The sequence below is a fragment of the Carassius carassius genome, chromosome 49, assembly GCF_963082965.1.
Source record: "Carassius carassius chromosome 49, fCarCar2.1, whole genome shotgun sequence".
In the NCBI taxonomy this organism is placed as follows: Eukaryota; Metazoa; Chordata; class Actinopteri; order Cypriniformes; family Cyprinidae; genus Carassius; species Carassius carassius.
Window position 1 is genome coordinate 8,276,094 of NC_081803.1, and position 20,185 is coordinate 8,296,278.

Sequence of the window (20,185 nt, forward strand, 5' to 3'; positions counted from 1 at the left end):
CAAATAAAATATGGCCACTCATGATACATAATATTGCAATGTTATTTGGTGTGAGTTTGACGGCAGGTGCTGTGCCTTTAAGAGGCAGTTCCCTTGCCACTGGTTATTGTATTTATCCCTGCACCAATCACATGCAGAATTGTACAAAGAGATCTACTCCCTCCCTCACTGACATTACAACGTTGAGTGCAGGCAGAGAAGAGAAATGCTCTAATCTCTTTTGTAAAATGGATTCTAACATATTTTTGAGACAAAATGGAAACGCAAAATTGTCATCTTGGTGGTACCCCTAGTTTTTATTCGAACGGTGAATCGTCTGGATTTAAAATCAAAATGACAAAGAGGGTGTCATTCAGATGTCGGAGGAATTATTTGCTCTTCTTTTTTCTCTTTCTTCTTTTGTGGAGTATGACAGAAGGACAGACTCGCTACTCAATTCCCGAGGAATTAAATGTGGGCGCTGTTGTTGGAAATATTGCAAAAGATTTAGGCTTGAAAATATCTGAGCTGTATGACCGTAAATTGCGAATAGCTTCTGAATCAGGTAAGCAGTATTTCAGAGTGGATTTACGAAGAGGAGAAATTGTGGTTAATGAGAGAATCGACAGAGAAATCCTTTGTGGAAAACACGCAAATTGTCTGCTGCCTCTTCAAATTGTTATCGAGGAGCCTTTACAACTTTACAGAGTGGAAGTCGACATACAGGACATTAATGACAATTATCCGCATTTTCAGTCTACAGACCGCGTTTTAAAGATAGCAGAATCCACTGTCCCTGGAATGCGCTTTCCTTTGGAGAGCGCAGTAGACCCAGATGTTGGCAGTAATTCCTTGAAATCGTATACTTTAAGGAAAGACGAGTGTTTTAGTTTAAAAGTAAAAGACCTTGGAGATGGGCGCAAGGTACCTGAATTAGTACTGGAGAAACCCCTTGACCGCGAGAAGAAACCGATGCATCAGCTTATGCTAACTGCCTTAGACGGGGGGAACCCGGTTAGGTCTGGAACTTCACAAATAAACATTACTGTCCTGGATAACAATGACAACAACCCCGTATTTGAGAAAAGAGTTTACAAAGTGGCCATTAATGAAAACGCCAAGCAAGGAACGTCATTTTTAATGGTTAAAGCAACGGACTTAGATGAAGGTCCTAATGGAGATATACAGTATTCTTTAGGGGAGCACACATCTAATGAGTTGCGCTCACTGTTTCGTATTAACGAGAAAACCGGCGAAATTATCCTGAACGGTGAGTTAGACTATGAGACCACTCCTGTTTACAACATTGAGATCAGTGCCAAAGATAGAGGGGTTCCCGAAATGGAGGGCCATTGTATGGTTGAAATTGAAGTTGCAGATATTAACGACAACCCACCACAAATAGTGCTGACATCTAAACCGAACCCTGTGCGGGAGGACGCGCCAAGCGGGACAGTTGTAGCGTTAATAAGCTCACGGGACATCGACTCTGGTGACAATGGAAAAGTCAGTCTGCAGACACAGTCTGATATTCCATTTATTTTAAAACCATCTTTTTCAAACGAATATTCGTTGGTTACAAACGGCGTTTTAGACCGGGAAACTTACCCGGAGTATAACGTGGAAATCACTGCATTTGATTCAGGCTCGCCCCCTTTAAATAGCAAAACAATAATTCCAGTTAAAATTATTGATGTTAACGACAATGCCCCAAAGTTCCCTGATAACGTGTATTATGTGTACGTGAAAGAAAATAACACTCCAGGCTCTATTATCTGTTCGGTATCTGCTCAAGACGTTGATGTCGGCGTAAATGGTAAAATATCATACTCTATTGAGAACCCTAAAAATTGGGATACTCCAATATCCTCGTATATGTACATAAACTCTGAAAATGGAAGCATTTTTAGCATGCTTTTGTTTGACTTTGAAAAAATAAAAGTGTATGAGGTCATCGTTCAGGCTAAAGATCATGGCATTCCATCTTTAAGTAGTAACGCGACAGTGTATGTGTTTATTCTGGACCATAATGACAACGCACCTGCTGTCATTTACCCGTCCACGTCCATGGGGTCTGTTACTCATCAGAGGATGCCCCGTTCTGCTAAAACAGGACATCTCGTTACTAAGGTAACAGCAGTGGACGCGGACTCGGGTCATAACGCCTGGCTGTTTTACAGGCTCGCGGAGGCCACGGACGCGTCTCTGTTCAGTGTCAATTTACATACGGGAGAGGTGAGGACTAAACGTGCTGTTTCAGAGCACGACGACTCCTCTCAGAGACTGCTGATAGAAATAAAGGATAATGGAGAACCGATCCAGTCCACAACTGTCGCAGTGGATATACTGATAGAGGACGGCTTTCATGAACCCATTTCAGACTACAGAGAAAAAACTATTGAGCCCAGCAAGAAAAGTGGCAAAATTACTTTATATCTAATGATCTCTTTGGCTTCCGTGTCCTTGTTGTGTCTGTTGACGTGTTTCATCTTACTAGTGAAATGTGCTCGAGGCAGTAGAGGCGGCTCAAGCTGCTGTATCAGGAGGACAAACTCTGAGTACAAGAACCCCAACAGAAACCTGCAGATCCAGCTCAACACTGACGGGCCCATTAAGTATGTGGAGGTTCTGGGAGGAGACATGATGTCTCAGAGTCAGTCCTTTGGCTCATATCTCTCTCCAATGTCAGAATTCAGTGATCTCACCCTCGTTAAACCCAGCAGCACCACAAACTTTACAGACACGCTTAACGTGCTTGATGCGTCATTACCAGACAGCGCGTGGACGTTCGAGAGCCAACAGGTGAGACAAACGTAGATTTAAACAAGTTATGGTTATATACACTAATTATACGTAACTGATGGAGAGACGTTACTTTCAGCACCATGGACAGCACAATGTGTGCTTTTGTCTTTAAGCAAAGCAACTTTCCTTCAATAGAAATGCACGTTTTATCCCCAACCCTTTTAACTCTTTTCCCAGACCCACACAGGCTTGTTGCTCTCAAGAGCTGTATTGTTAGTTTAGATACGTTACAACAAATGGTGGAGATCATGGATACAGAATAAAACGTGTTTCGCATATACTGAGAGAAATGTCTTGCGATGTAGTATATGCATGAACTAAAACACCGAAGGAGTCTATAGCTACTAGTGCAAGTACTAAATTAAAAATTGAGAGTAAAGAGATTTGTCAGAGATCTTTGGACTGGGCTGCAATTTGGATTGTGTTTTGCAACGCACGATTCAGAACTTTTATAATATAAAGATGATGAATCTAAACCGGGAACTATTGTTAGCCACTTGACTAAGGAGTGGACGTCCATGTGATACGGAATCTTTTCTGTTACATCTTGCAGAGGTTAATGTTAACCCCCCATCTTTTCACAGCCTCCCTTCTCTGTGAACATAGCTGAAAACAATGCCCCAAATGCTTCCCTTCTGTCCGTGTCTGCATCAGACCCATGTGGGTGAGAATTCTACTATTTATTTCTCAGTTTTGGAGTGCAAAGCTCTTGGTAGGTCTGTGTCTTCATATGCATATATTAACCCAGTTAGTGGGCAGATATATGCCATGTGAAATTTTGACAATGAACAGTTTAATGCATTTTAATTTATAGTGCAGGTGTTTGATAGAGGAACTCCAGCTCAAAGCTCCAACACTATGGTACATGCATTTATTATAGATCAGAATGATCCTGTCCTTATCCTGCACTCCCATCCGATGGGACGCTGCAGTTTTTGGTACCTAGCACGGCTGGTATCGGACACTTAGTCAATCGCATCACATTTGTAAATGGTGGTGATAGTGGCTACAATGCCTGTCTACAGCTTCTCATGGCTTGATGCTGAAATGTTTCACATAGGCGCACATACTGGAGAGCTGCGTACAGCCTGTAATCTTACATAAGAGAACAGCAAGTCTGTTTTTTGCCTCATTGTGATTGTAAAAGATGACTCAGCTATTCTCTCTCTGCTCAGGGACGTGCACAGACATTTTGAGGGGCAGGGGCTCAAGTGAAATAAAGGGCACTTCTCATAATTAGTTTTTTTATTTTTTTATTTTTTTATTTTTTTACAAAAAAGTATATATATATATATATATATATATATATATATTAACGCAACTCTGACTTCCTTTTAAAAAGTATTCACTAGGTTTATAGAGCAGCAAAGGAAACCATTCCACAATGTGCATGTTTTGAAAACATTTTCTATGCTACTAGTTTCAAGTATATATGAAGAGTTCAGATGCAAAAGCCTCTAAGTGCCATCTGAAATTTTCTTATGAGCTTTTTATTCAAGCTCGTATTTAAGTTCAGTAATTTAACTTAAATGACAATTAATAGGTAATTTTAATTGCCAGTAATGTGAAATAAGTGCACATAAACATACAAGCTTGATAAAAATGATTATTATTGAAGGAAATTTCAGATGACACTTAGAGGATTTTTCATCTGAACTCTTCATATTTAGAATAACCTAAATAACTGCATCAAACAGAGGGGCGTGTTTTACTAATAATTTGTTTATTTTTGCACAAGGCACTACATCGTTTTAATTATTTTGGTGTTATCAGAATACATAACACTTTAAAATTAAACTTACCAAAATAATTGAGTAAAAATTCAATAAAAGCCAATGTCATGTATGTATTTGTGGTGGACTATTTTATAAAGGTTTCGAGGAAATAAAAAAAAGTTAAATTACTTAAATAGTTAATTTATAAATATTGTTATTTTTAAAGTTTAATGTTAACTTATTTCTACTCAGTTTTATTTATTAATGTACCAGATGCAGTTACTCAGATTTACTACATTTGTTAGAGTGTATCCTCCATCTGTTTGCATCTGTAGATTTCTTCTAAATTCACCAATTTAGATTTCTAAATTTCGGGGGGAAAGACTCTTGATGTAAGTCAATAACTGGGGACGTTCTGTATGCAAATTAGGCGTCAACTAGTTAAAATGAGCACATTTGCATCTAATTGACAGGGAAATGCAGGTAAATAGGATAAACAAAATAACTAAAGCATATCACCTGGTGGTGATATATGCTTATTTTATTAACTAATTTTATTACATGGCTTGGTTGAATTCCAATGTAGAATGCGGTCTGTTATAACCAACAGACCGCTGTGCGGAGTATAACAGACCGTTGCCATGAAAAACAGAGCGTTGCTATGGACTCACAGGATTCTAACCGTAGAGACGGAGCGGACTATTTTCTTTAGCGGAAGCAATACAATCGGGTTTAACAATCGGGGGAGAGGGAGAGGGAGCGCTTCAGAACTCCTGACCTGATATTTAGATACTATATTTCAATAAATATATTTGTTTGACAGGGAAGCTGTGTGCAAACAGAAATATATATTATTTTTCAAAAATCTTTTTTTCAGAAAAAAGGGCACTTTCTCTCCAGGAATAAAAAGGGCAGGTGCACAAGCCCCCTTTCATGTCTATGTGTGCACGTGCCTGTCTCTGCTAGTGTGGTAATTAACATCACTCTGGCTGAGAAAGCTTCAGATGTCTTTTCTGAACCTAGGAACTCTACCTCCAAAAGTCCAAAAGGGTCTGACCTCACTTTGTACCTCATAATTACATTATCCTTCATTATAATGGTCTCATTCCTGGTTATAATTTTTGTTGCAGTGCACTGGCTCAGCCATCATGGTTATGTTATGTGCCTCATGCAAAATCTTGGTTTCAAGCATACATCTCATGAGCACCAACACAATGACCTCCACATGCAGCTAAATACTGATGGTCCTATTAAATACATGGAGGTCTTGGGGGTCTCCTGGGATTTACACAAACACTCATACACGCCTGGTTTCTCTACTATATCCAGAAGGAACGACTTTGTGTTTGTTAAGGCCCCACAGAGCACTCTAAGCATGCAACTGTCAAAAAGATTCTTCACTCACTCACTCATGAAGGTCAGTTTTTCAGGAAATATTATAGACTACCATTTAAAAGTTTGAGGTTGGTAAGATTTCTTTAATGTTTGATGAGAAAAAAAGTCTCCTATGCCCACCAAGGATTTATCGATTGATTGAGTCTTTACTCTAAAATAAATTATAAGAGCAATATTGTGAAATATTGTACAACTGTAAGTATCTTTACTGTCACTTATGTCCATGCATCCCTGCTAAATAGTATTATAGTATTAATTTATTTAAAAAAAAAAAAATCTTACTGACACTAAACTTTTGATGTGGTGTAAGCAAAAAAATACATGTTAATAAAAAAAAAAAAACATACACAGGTCAGATGTTTGTGGTACACCTGTATGAATTTTAGTGTCATACAATTTCTCAAAATCATTTCTAGTAAGATGGAAATCACACTGTATATGTCATTAATTCACAGTAAGGCTCTAGTCACTATGACTCACTTTTTGGACCAAGCACTTTATAATGCCAAGTGTATTAAGAATCAGGCCACAATCTGAGCTATTTTTAGACCCAGTGACTCAGAAAATGTAAAATGGCAGAAAATGTAACAGTATGAATCTGAGAGGGGCTATGACTGAGAATAGTGTGCTCAAATACTCAAGTCAGGTGAGGCAGATTGTTGCAGTCATTATGATTTATAAGCAGTCCCAAATAGCAGACTGTCTTTGTGAAATCTTCACTAAAGATTGGAGGATCATTACAGTGTGATATTGCACATGCTTTGATTGCTATCTTGCATTATAATGACTCGACTCAGTGTGGGGAAATGCAATAGAATTGTGTGTGATACTAAGGAATTATGAAAAAAATTAATCCACCTACAAGTGAGCTCATATTTTGTTTGATACAGACTTATGTGTATTGTCCTCATGTACATGGACTCATGCATGACAGTAACATGATCGAAGTTTCAATTATTCACATACACTCTCCCTCAACCTATTTTCTACCTTATGTTTTTTGTTGCTCTGTTTCTCACTACTCCCCTCAACTTATTCTTTCTCAGCAAAGGTGCAGTTTCATAGAAAATAGAGGAAGCACATCAAATCTGCTGTCAATAATACCAGTTTGTGTTTCAGGACTACAACCTCCTATGACCTCCTGCAGTCCAGAATGGACCAATAGTGAATATTTATCTCTATGCCAAACAAAAAAGAATATTGACAAAATTATTTTTTTCTCATTTTCAGCAAAAGCCCCCTAATGCTGACTGGAGATTTCCCCCAAACCAGAGGCCTGGACCCAGCGGGTAAGTGTTGAACGTGGTATTACATACACTGTTTTGTAATTGTTTTTATTTAATCTCGCTGATTGGAGTGAGATAATAACACAACAAAATCTGGCTAGATTTTTGGTGGTCACGGTCCTCTTCTTTTAGTCATCCTGAAGAGTTAACGAAACAATATTTGTAAATAAAATCAACAAATACCAAAATATCTAGATTAGAGTCTGAAATAATGTACTGTTCATCTGTACGTTTAGCCCATCATCACCATTTTATGAATATTAAAGATGTTAATGGCAATTTATCACAGTACTGTAATCTTACACAATAAATCATGCAAAGCAATCCTACAGAGAAAATCATTCAAAATAAATCCTGTGAAAATCTTGCAAAGAAAAGAAATCACAGCGAGGGGAAAAAAGTATTGTGCAACAAATATATTATGATAGCAATTATCAGATAGAAACATACAAAAGTGAAGCAACTACCTGTGAGACAAAACGTCTTAAGATATACGGTTTAAACTTAAAGGAAACCGAAAGACGTTCTCACCCATCCATGTGCTCTGGTCAGTCTCTGGTCAGAAGCAGGGTGATTGAGCTGTATGCTCCTGTGCTTATGTTTCAGCCAACACAGGTTCCACACCCTGCAGCAGAGATGGACTCCATACGAGAAGTCCAGGTAGAGTGAAGGCGAAGAGAAGGCTAGTGTGTGGTAGCGTTTGACTTCACCCGGTGTAGCCTTATAGTAGAATGTTGTGTTAAGATCTTTCAGATTATGTGTCCTGCAGCTTCCAGCAACATGCTGTCCAGTCTGTTCCTACACATATAAATGTGAACACAAATTACGTGCAGTTGGTTCATTTGAGGATACGGCTTTTGGATGTATGTGTATCGCTGATAGCTGTTCGTTGCATCTTGCTTTGAGGGTTGCCATTGCAGTGTTTACGTGTGCTTAGTAAACTTGTTTGTTACAATTTGATGTATTTTTGGCTTTGTAGAGCCAAGTCTGTGAAGTCTGTCCCTGAAGATTAGAGAAATATTTCTGTCCTTATGTACGGAATCTGCTATCAATCCGTCTGTGTGGGCAGAGAGAGAGAGTAAAAAATCTGATTTTTAGTCATGTCATTTTGAAACTGACCAGCCTGTAATAATCAAAATATACTTAAAGTGATAGTTCACCCAAAAATAAAAGAGAGAAGAAATTCAAAAATGTATTTGAAAAAAAAAAAAAAATAAAAAAAAAAAAAATAATAATAATAATTAATTAAAATTAAAATTCTAATACACTACTCAAACTTGCATATTAGAGGGAAAAATAATATATGAAATGACAATGAAAAACAGATTAAAAGACTAATAATAATAATAATAATATATATATATATATACAGTACAGACCAAAAGTTTGGACACACCTTCTCATTCAAAGAGTTTTCTTTATTTTCATGACTATGAAAATTGTAGATTCACACTGAAGGCATCAAAACTATGAATTAACACATGTGGAATTATATATGGAATTATATACATAACAAAAAAGTGTGAAACAACTGAAAATATGTCATATTCTAGGTTCTTCAAAGTAGCCACCTTTTGCTTTGATTACTGCTTTGCACACTCTTGGCATTCTCTTGATGAGCTTCAAGAGCTAGTCACCTGAAATGGTCTTCCAACAGTCTTGAAGGAGTTCCCCGAGAGATGCTTAGCACTTGTTGGCCCTTTTGTTGGCCTTCTGTCTGCGGTCCAGCTCACCCCTAAACCATCTCGATTGGGTTCAGGTCCGGTGACTGTGGAGGCCAGGTCATCTGGCGCAGCACCCCATCACTCATCTGTGTGTGTGTGTGTGTGTTTGTGATATATCAGGACACAACTCTGTATAGTGACACAGGTATTACAAGGAGAGGGTGACTTATGAGGACATAACCCATGTCCCCATTTTTCAAAATGCTTATAAACCATACAGAATGTAAAAATGCACAAAGTTTCCTCTGAGGGTTAGGTGTAGGGTTGGTGTAGGCTACAAACGAAGTAGTAGTGGAAGTATTTATTGTTCCTATTATGAATTTTGTCAATCTATTTGGGGATCCTGCTACTCCACAAATCCTGTAGCTCTAAACCAGTGGATCTCAACCCGCGGCACGTCATGAAATCACACGCGACCCATCATGCCGAACACAACAATAATAATAAAAAAACTTTTTTATAAGTTTTACAACTTATTTTAGTTTGTACCTAGGGAAAAACACATAGGGTACAAACGAGAAGTCGGAGCAGTGAAGAAGAGTGCTGGACATTCGGCATTAACTTTCGGTTTGCCCCGCAACTCACTTGAGGATGTTCAGCCCGTCTTTTTTCCCTATTCTCCCAAAACAGCTTATATTGTTTCAGCTATTAAAATAGTTCAGTTTTGTATGTTTGGAGCAGTTTTTGATCGTTAAACAGGCCTATACGTTTTGTTTTTAAAGTAACAAGCGGCCAGCACAGAGAGGGAGAGTTGATCATAGCCTATGTTTGATCAGTTTAGCCTTCTCAAATCATCACGAATTGTCTAAAATAAAATCTAAAGATATAAAACAGTTCAAGCATGTAATGATGTTTTAACGTTAAACCCATATAAATGTACACTATATCGAATATTTTGTGCGGAAAGTGCAAGATAAAGCACACTTTTTTGGGACATATAGGTGCCAGCGAGATAATAATATAAAATAAAGAAAATAAACATGCTTTCTGCCGTTTTGTATTGAACAGGAGCGCTTACAAAAATAAACCGAAACTCAGCGAATACATTCCTCACAGACATGATAAATATATCTGTAGAAAGCTTTAAATTACTACTTGACGAAATAATAAAAACAAACAAACAAAACAACTATTTTATTACAATCATAATCCGTATAGAAGGCGCGTCTAATAAGGAGATGACAAGTCAGGCCACTTCATCCTTGGGACACAGACTCAGAAAACACTAGTTTATTAGTAAATAATTCAAATCTATATATTTTTATATGTCCCTCTGTCACATTGATGGTAATTACTTTTTTCCGGTACTTTGCAACAAATTTTAACTCAATTTGAACGCAGAACTGTTTATCTGCGCTGATAGACTATTTGATATTAATTTGGATCAGCATATAGTTTACATTTGTGAATCTTTTCTGCGATGTCGCGCGTCTTACAGACTGCAATTTACAATCGCAACTTCATTGGGCTATTAATCCTTTCAAGACGAATTTCACTAAATTGGTCAGCTCCCTACAGCATCAGGTGTTTTATTAATGGTGAGTATAATTATTCAAACCAGTCGTCTATTACGATGTCTCTGTAACAAAAGCAGTTGCATGAATACTAAAGTTTGAAACCAAAAATGAAACCATCAACAGAAATATTGACCATTCAGTTTTTACTCAAGCATTTAAATCCCATAATATTACCCTCCATGTTTAAAAATACGAGCGCAGCTGTTTAGAGGTTAATGACGTGTTGTATTTATATTGAAAATGGGATGCACAAGCCTTGGGATATGGGAAAAGTGATGATATGTGGTATTTTAAAATGCTGTTTAATGTTTCAAATTGGTCAAATTATGTTAATTATGACTAAGACAGATTTAAAATGTATAATGTTCAGCATTTTAAGGCTGTAAGATCATGATCCTTACTGGGGACACAAAAGGCACTGAAAATAAGGAGTGAACCTTTAATGGGAATTTATCATTATTATCCATTGTAAATACTCATATTTAATTAGATATTTATTTTTACATTAACTGATATGTCTGCATGTTTTATAAGCCTGAGGAACATCAATTGACCCGAAACATTGCTGAGCTAATAACATTTTTCAAGAATGCAAGTTTGAGTACTGTGCAGAAATATATTTATTTATTTATTTATTCTGGTTTATACTAGACTTCTGCCACTGTATTTTCTATTTAGTGTTTTACAGATTAAAAAGAAAGTTATACAGGTTTGGAACAACATGAGGGCAAGTAAGAAAAAAAACTATTGAAGGGGGGATGAACTATCCCTTTAAATAAAGCTTGTTATGGTTTGATCAAATGTCAAAGTGTATGTGTAAAGCCACATGGTATAAACAGACACAACTGTATTCTGAACAATGCATCTGTCTGTTTACTTCATGTCTACTGCTGCTTTGTCAACTTTAGCCTCCATTTTCTGACTGCAATGCACTGTTCTGCCCTGTCACACAAAATGGCTGTCTCAACTAATGAACCGGGCGCATTTATGCTAGCAAACGTGGTGGCTGCTGTTCTCGTATATGTGTGAGAGGGAAAATGCGAGGAAAAAAAGCACCATAAATGTGTTTGAATGTATGTCGAGTCACTAACCTTGTTCTCTGTCATTTAGGGCAGGAGCTCATCCTGATGAGGCAGGTGCCAGTGCTGGTGTGATAGCGGGAACAAGACCGTGGCCCAACCCCCCTACCGAGGCGGAACAGTTCCAGGCGATGATGGTGGCAGCGAACGGTGAATCTCAATTCACTTATTATTCCCTCTTTTATAAAACCGCATTAGAATGAGAGCAAGTAAGAGAACGTGGAGAGACCATTAACACTTGAACAAGAAAAACTAAGCTTGTAGGAAAAAAATAGCATAGCCAACAATAATGTCATAACAAATGTTTACAAGCTAAATTCTCATGGTAATCTTGCTGGTTAAGCTAATTAAGCAAGCTGTTGGGGACAAATCAGCCCACCAGCATCCAAAACACAGCATGCGCCGGTCTTGTTTGTCCACATACAGTAGGCTATATTTTATTGGATGCATCAGTCCTCAAGGTCAGATTCTGAAGAGACTTAATAACTGGATAATGTAAGGAAAGAGGGAGATGGAGTGAGAGGAGAAAGAAAAGATAGAGTGCGGCTTCCAGAGTAAAACGGATCTCACTATTTATTGACTGTTATAGACTGTCAAAGTAATTAAGTGTAAAGAGATAATAGAGCTTTTCTCCCTCTCGGCAGCTGCAGTCAGAATGATAGCACTGTGCTGATGTTCTTCTCTAGCCTAAATGGACATCAACAGAATCTCAGAGTCAACAGAGTCTAATTTACAGTACATTCACATATACATACTGGAAGCTACACTACACATCACATTATCTAAATCTGTTGGTTCAAATTTCACAAGTGTGGATTTTGGATAACAATTGTATGACTACAATTTCATTGTGAATTTGTGGAGAAGAAACACATTTATACATTGGGGACAAAGGCAGAGCTGCCTCGCTTATTTTAGAGGACAAGGTCACTTCCATTCGCAATGTATTTTACAAGAACTGTAAAAATAGTGTTGTTTTAGTGTGCTATTTTTCTATATACATGTTTTCTGTTCTGTAAGCGTGTTGCTGAGTGTGTGATGTGTGTCGTTGTTATGGCATATATAATGCATGGGGGATGGGCAAGCAGAAGCAGGTTACTGAGGGAGCTGCAATGCGGATCATGAGTGACTGAATTATGAGCTCTGTGCCGAACCAACCCATAGCTAACCTTTCCCATCTCTCTGTCTCCTGTTCTACTGTCTCTATACCTGCTTCTATTTCTTCTTTCTTTCTCACCCTACCATTGCTCTCAAAAGTAAGTGAAGCCACTGCAACTCTCGGCCCTCGCTACAATCCACAGTATGGCCCGGACTACCGCCAGAACGTCTTCATCCCGGGTAGTACCGCCACCCTCATGGCCAACCCTCAGCAACAGGTACCCCAGCAGGCCCTTCCCCCTCCCCAGGCACTTCCTCCTGTTGAAGCCCCCAAGGCAGCTCAGACGCCTGCCAGCAAGAAGAAGCCTACTAAGAAAGACAAGAAGTAAGACGCGTGGAAGCACTATCAAAGCAGTGGAAATATGTCACCAGGATCTGAGCATCTCTCCTCAAAATAACGAGACCACAGGCTTGGTTAAAGAATCAACATTCTTTACATTAAATTTTCTTATCTGTGAGGTTTTTATTTGTTTGTTTTAGATTTCCCTATCTTCATTTATTGCATTTTGAATTGCATTACAGAATCTTACTCAATAACCCCCCAAAATCAAGCATTTCCTGTTCTGTCGCTGAAACAAAGAACGACTGAACAAGAAGAGATGTGTTCAGATTCCTGAAGCTCTTTTACTGACAGATAACTCTGTCCTGTAAATAGCATTACTGAAACAAGTAGAAAATATAAATTTCTTCTTTTTTTTTTTCAAATGTCATGTTTCAGCTTTCTTTTTTTTTCTTTCTTTTTTAAGCAAGTTAGATGCTTCTTGTGGTTACAAAATGAAATGCTTGTAGGCTTTTTTACAATGTGCCACACATCTCACCTTGATTGAAAAAAAAGAGTATTGAGCTGAACTATGCAGTGAAAAGTGGATACTTGAAAAAAGGGCACATGAAAGTATATTTAACTAGTTTGTGGAGTAAAGAGAATACATTTGCATTCGGTGAGACACTGGGCTGTTGTCATGGTATTTAAAAATAGATTCAGCCTTCTCATTAACGTCTTAATGATTAAGTTAAGCAGAGCCAAATGTTAGGTTAACAACATTTGACTATTCTTTGCTTTTATTTCCTTTTAGCTTGGTATAAGAATCCTTGAAATGCAAGAAATGTCAACTGTTTTTGAAGATCAGAAAATATATCTTATCCCTTCAAAGAAAGATTTAAGTCAAAGTGAATGTGCTAAGAGTTAATGGAAAACATGAAGTGAACCACAAAGAAAGAAACAAATGATGAACATGGAAAGACTAATGATTAACTTAAGTGTAATACTGTACTTGAGTGGATCTTAGATGGAAGGATTATGTCCATTTTTCTGCACCAACCACTACCACAGTGTATATAAAATGTGTAACCTGTCTGTACAAACAGTAGAGCCACAAGGGCTGGCTGTTACAGGAATGTTTCAGTATTTCTTTTTTTTTAAATGCAACAAAACAAGAGGATAGAAAAAAGATCCAGTGTAGTGTTGTAGGAAGAAAAACTTAAAAGATCATTGACTAACCAAACTATACATACTTCAACTTCTGAAGACACAATCGTAGCTTAAGGCTTGTGGAGTATGTGCATATTTTTGTGTTTTTCACCCTTTATTACACTTTCTTTCCTTTTCTCCAATCACCTAAAACTTTGAAGATAACAGACAATACTTACTGTCTTTAGAGTACCACCCCTCTCCACATCTTACTGTACTTTTCTGTGCTTGTAATTCCATTCAGTCTGTAATGATACTGGAATGCCAATCCTGTCTGACTATGAATATCTATCTATCTATCTATCTATCTATCTATCTATCTATCTATCTATCTATCTATCTATCTATCTATCTATCTATCTATCTATCTATCTATCTATCTATCTATCTATCTATCTATCTATCTATCTATCTATCTATCTATATATCTATCTATCTATATATCTATATATATATATAAATGTCTGTCTGCTGCTCGGCTAACTTTCTGTATTTGACTGTGATTCCTTTTAAGAAATGCTTAGCACCTCATGTTACTCTTTATTTTATTAGCTAATATTTATATCGCTGTTGATTTAGGTTTTACTTTATTATTGGAACACTTACATTTGAAATAAAATTTTGTCAGAACTCACAGTCATGGTTGAGCTGTATTTTTGTAATTGCGTTGTCTGTGAACATAACTGTGGGCATGTAACTCATATCCAACCAGGTTAAATGAACTCCATTTAATTAAATTATTTTATTTATTTATTAATTAATTAATTTCCACAAAAATATGAAGCAGCACAACTGATTGAAACATTAGTAATAATAATAAATGTTTCTTTAGCAGCAAATCAGCATATTAGAAACAATGTCTGATGGATCGTGTGACACTGAAGAATGGAGTAATGATGCTGAACATTTAGTTTTAGAAAACAGTAGCAAATAGTTATTTTAAATTGTAATAACATTTCACTATATATATATATATATATATATATATATATATATATATATATATATATATATATATATATATATGAATGCAGTGCAAGAAATATAATGTTAAAAATGTGAAGAAAAAAAATCATATTTTCAAAGTTCATATTTGCAACTTCAATGCATATGACCCATTTTAAGAAACATTATTGATTCAGTTCACAAATAAGAATAAGAATGCTGGCATCAGAAGGAGGGAGCTCTGCAGAGATTTCGGAAGTAGGGCATCAGCTCTGTTCTAGTGTATCCATATATAGCAGAGACATACATGTACAGAGGTGCTCCAAATGGCAGAGAAACATGATTCTTCGCCGTACACTGAAGAGATTGCTGGAGGATGTCAAGAAAATTGTACAATCAAAAGATGAATAAAACTGCCCAATATTTTCTAAAGCTCATGCAAGATCCTAAACACCTGCTCATATTACAGTTTTTCTCGATTGGTTTGGCTCATTTCTTGAAACCGAGATGACATTCTCAAAATAACATGGACAAATCTCCAAACCACCTTGCAATTGTTCGCAACAGAATGTCATTTTTCATTGGTTTTATCAAATTGCAAATGCTTTAGTACATGTCTCAAGTGACTCTGTGCTTTTTTTCAAATGATTATGTACAAGTAGCTACAGTTAGCACAATGAGCCCACATTTAGCACATTTTCTAAATAAATAGATCTTGCTGATCTAAACTGATTAGTTGATTTTTCAGTGAAATGGTTACTCTCTCCAAAACATATCAGCATGGTTTCATTGTGTAAGTCATCATATGCACAATTGTCTGTTCAACTGTCAAAATTAGTCAAAGATATAATACCATGAAAGAATTTCTTGGAACATTTGATAAATTTATGACAGTACTTGACAATCAATCAGCTTGGAGGTGGAGGGCGTATGAGCATCAGGCTCAAGACCAGAGGGCCCTGCTGCATGCAATGGATGCTGCATGTGAGGACATCACAGGGGATCAATGTAGGGGATGGTTGAGACATTCACGCCGTTTCTTCCCTCGCTGCATCGCAAGAGAAAATATCCGTTGCGATGTGGATGAGAATTTATGGCCTAACAGAGAGCAGCGCGTCGATGGCCAGGAGGATGAGGATGGTGGCCAGGAAAGAGAGGGTGACAATGGCGACCACTGAAAATATTACTGTACTATAGTTCTGAAACTTTATTTACAGTATGGTAGGCTAGAGTTTTTTTTGTTTTTTGTTTGTGTTTATAACTGTTCACATTTACAGAATCCTGTATATGTTTTCTTTTCACAGTATGTTCTCTAATGTTAACATTTCTTTGAACGAATAAAAATGTTTACAGTTTCCTTGAGTATGAGTGGTTTATTGGAGGCTGATTTTACTGTAAAATCTTTTAGTTTTATTCATAGTGGTATTCTGTTGCTAGACCTGTGCCTCAGTGACAAAACGTCTAAGCATTTTGACTTGCAGTGCTTAAACAATGCCAAAGGTATAATGCATTTTGGGGGCATTGACTATTCATATGAGAAGGATATTTAGTTTTGACACATGGATAAACTGTTTTGGGAGAGATATGAGCTTTTGCAGGGGATCCATGGTGTTGTGCTAAACCATCCAGGTTATTTTGACAAAAGCACTAAATGAATGCACATGTGCCAAGGCAATTGAGAAGGATCTGTGCTATTTTGACTGTACTGACCTTTTATATGGGAAAGGAATCTGCTTTTGAAGCATGGAAGAAGAGTTTGGGGAAAGATATTTGATTTTGCTAGTGAGCTATAATGTTGAGTAGAACTGTAAGACTGTTTGGCCAAATGACCTTATGGTTTTGAGAATGTCATCTCGGTTTCAAGAAATGAGCCAAACCAATCGAGAAAAACTGTAAAGCATATGAAATATGTAATTACTTTAGAACCATTAACCCAATCTGCTATTCGTACATTCAGGGATATTTAGTTTCATTGCTGGTTTGTCTAAATGAATTGTGTGAAAAATGAATGCTCTCATTTCAGCTTCAGGAATCCCTTGACTCACCAGCTATTGTGAAACAGCATGTACCAAAATGTCATGGATAAAGCATCAGCCACATACAAGAATGTTGGTTTCTACATTAAAGTGACTATTGATGCAACTAGAAAAGCTATCTACAGTCCAGAGCAGGGGTAGGCAAGTTCGGTCCTAGAGAGCCGCAGTCCTGCACAGTTCAGCTCCAACCCTAAAAAAAAAAAACTCACCTTCCTGTACTTTAGTAATCCTGAATGGATTGATGAGCTTGTTCAGGTGTGTTTGATTAGGGTTGAAGCTGAACTCTGCAGGTCTGAGGCTCTCTAGGACTGAACTTGCCTACCCCTGGTCCAGAGAGTGGTTCAAACTGAAGGTTGTGTGTTCCTGCATTCACTTACATGATCACATTATAGATTGTATCGAGTACAGCCGAGAACATGTTCAAATTAGATGAGTTACTTTAGAGGCTTATCCCCCTATATTTTATTAAAGCATACCTGCTCTCAGCAAAGCCATTTCCTCTCCCACAAAAATGGCTGACATCCCACAAAAATGCAGTGGTTGTCTTGAGAGAAGGACTCCAATATTCTGATAAATAGAAGCATGCAATCAGAATCTGTCAGGTGAAATGCACCTAATGCAGTGTGCACACACACAGCAAACAGTACAAGTCACTGACCTTAAAGGGGCCAACTATAATATTCAACCACAAAATATACTAAATAACAATACGGGTTTCTTAATTCCATTAGCTCAATTCTTAGACATGATCAATTAAAGGGTCAGTCATTTTTGAGTGAACTATCACTTAAAGGGCAAAGTTTTGGCCTTAAATAAACCACTGCAAAGGTATCTTGAGAAACGCCACAGGGTAGAGATGACAGCTGAATTAGAGGTCATATGAAATATCCTATTAACTAGAACTATAAGTAGAGTCTATCTAGCATTATTTTCTTTTTGAAAATTTTATAGATATAGAAAGCTGTTCCTACATATTCTGTCTAAGATGTTGTACTGGGACATGATAGCATTAACACACTGCTTCAGACAGGCAAATCTCCAAGACAGCAGGCGCTTCAGCATTAAAGTCCCCATTTCCTCTCTTCCACAGAGATTATGCAGCTAATTAGCAACTCAACAAAATCACACCCAAGGCTGCATGAAAGACCAATCGCTAATGCAGTCAGAGAGCAAACAACACATTTTACACACTCTAAATAAATTACACACACACACACACACACACACACACACACACACACACACACACACACACACACACACACACACACACACACATATATATAATTTATTTTATACATAATATTATTTTTAGATTATATTTAAATATCTTTATATATTTTATATTTTTTGGATTCTTTAATTAAAATAAACTTCAAAAGAACAGCATTTATTTGAAATATAAATCTGTAACATTATAAATGTATTTTGTTTTCTACTATAAAATAACAAATATAAAAAAACTGTTATTGATATAAATTTGAAAAATGTAAGGTATCCATTGTTTTATAAATAAATTATTTTCTTTACAATGTTTACCTTTTTTAAAATGTATGAATGAATGAATGAATGAATGAATGAATGAATGAATGAATGAATAAGTAGCTAGCTCCAAGTTCCCTCATCTCTGACTTTACTATCTAGCAACATTCAATGCCACCATTTAGCTGGTTCAATCAGAGCTGTCTGTTAACCAGCATAAACAAGGCCATTGATCAGAGCCTGCAAATCACGTGGACTTGCCAGTAAATGCCCCACACAAACAGAAGCATCGTATAATATGAGCAGGGCAGATGGTCTTTTCAGCTGCCATTGCACAGAGCCACTGGTCATTCCATCAGCGAAAGGTCAGTTCCTCCAAAAACACTGCAGACAAATATTTGTAAAAGGTCAGCTGGCACGTAAAGTCCTTCGCAGCCAGCAGATTGTGTCTTTCAAACCATGCAAACTTTAAAAATAACTTGCTGACTGTCAGGTGGATCTAATGTACTTCTCAAAAGAATTTGCTTTTTGTGCACTGATTTTCTCACAAAACCGCATGATGGATAGTGTTTTCTTTCTTTCTTTTTTTTTCTGGATACAGATTTGTTGCATCTCTTTGTTTTGTGAGAAAGCACTGAAGTCATTCAGCGGCAAAACATGAGCCGGAATAAAAGGACTCCATCTGCCAGTCCAACGAGCACCCGCACCCCACCCCTGCATTCCCTCCATCCCTCCACCCTGCTCAGACACAGGGAATATAGATTCGACAGCCTAAAAAAAAAACAGAAAAAAAAAAAACCTGTCGTTGCCATGGAAACAAGACCGTCATCCGAGCCCTCCCACCAACACACAGATTTTGAGCATCCAAAAAACACATTTTGAGACCCTAAGAGATGGGGGTGGGTGGGGGTGACTGGATGTCTTTGTCTTTCTCTTCAAGTTGTCATGAGGTTTGGTAGAGAAAGATGAAATGTGGAAGGAAATGACATTTGAATCAACAAGGATCCAGTGTGTCAATTCAGGAGCAAAATAACAGAATCAAATACTGACATCTAGAAAAGCTCCACACATTGTAGCTAAAACATGAAAAATACTCAGAAAGCTGTCCTTTCTTCCCATTAGGCATTTAGCAGAATGCAAGGAGTGTGAAAGATTCATAAAGTCTTCTAAGAAAAGTAATGCTTCGTTGCCCCACGCTTACCAAAATAATGCAACATGACATCAGCTTTTTCCACTAAACTCCCACCAGTATCTTCCTCCTTTCCTCAATCTTTTTTTTTCACCCTCCCTACTCCCAAATACCTTCTTTTTTCCTGCTATACAGTTTCTTTCAAAGGCTGTCTAGATTCATAGATTATTGTCAGTGGAGTGGGTCCTTGTCCTATATAATATTCATAGACCGCGGAGGCTCTGCAGATCGTGGGTATATAAAACCGGTCCCCCACTTCCATCCACCGTGGCCGTTTCCATAGCAACCTTGCATCCCTAAATCTACATGCCAGTCTGCATTTCTCTACAGCAGGCTTCTATCCTGAACTTAACCCACCAGTGCAGCAGCTGTGAGCATTTTGCAGGTCAGTGGAGTAGGAAATGTAC

General features: G+C 37.4%; 1 protein-coding gene across 11 annotated transcripts in view; it reads left to right on the forward strand.

Moving 5' to 3' along the window:
• The window catches only part of LOC132132883 (protocadherin gamma-C5-like), a 94,514-nt gene extending 80,083 nt beyond the window's left edge, over positions 1-14,431 (forward strand). For 5 of the 11 annotated variants that reach the window (XM_059545430.1, XM_059545427.1, XM_059545434.1 and 2 more), the window contains 4 exons: positions 7,125-7,183; positions 7,787-7,840; positions 11,532-11,650; positions 12,758-14,431. In XM_059545430.1, coding sequence (XP_059401413.1) covers positions 7,125-7,183; positions 7,787-7,840; positions 11,532-11,650; positions 12,758-12,987 — 462 coding nt within the window. In that variant the 3' untranslated portion in view covers positions 12,988-14,431. Of the gene's footprint in view, positions 1-152; positions 2,782-7,124; positions 7,184-7,786; positions 7,841-11,531; positions 11,651-12,757 lie in introns of those variants that run through there. The other 6 variants (XM_059545433.1, XM_059545431.1, XM_059545435.1 and 3 more) reach the window with 3 other exon arrangements.
• The last annotated feature ends 5,754 nt before the right edge of the window (positions 14,432-20,185 follow it).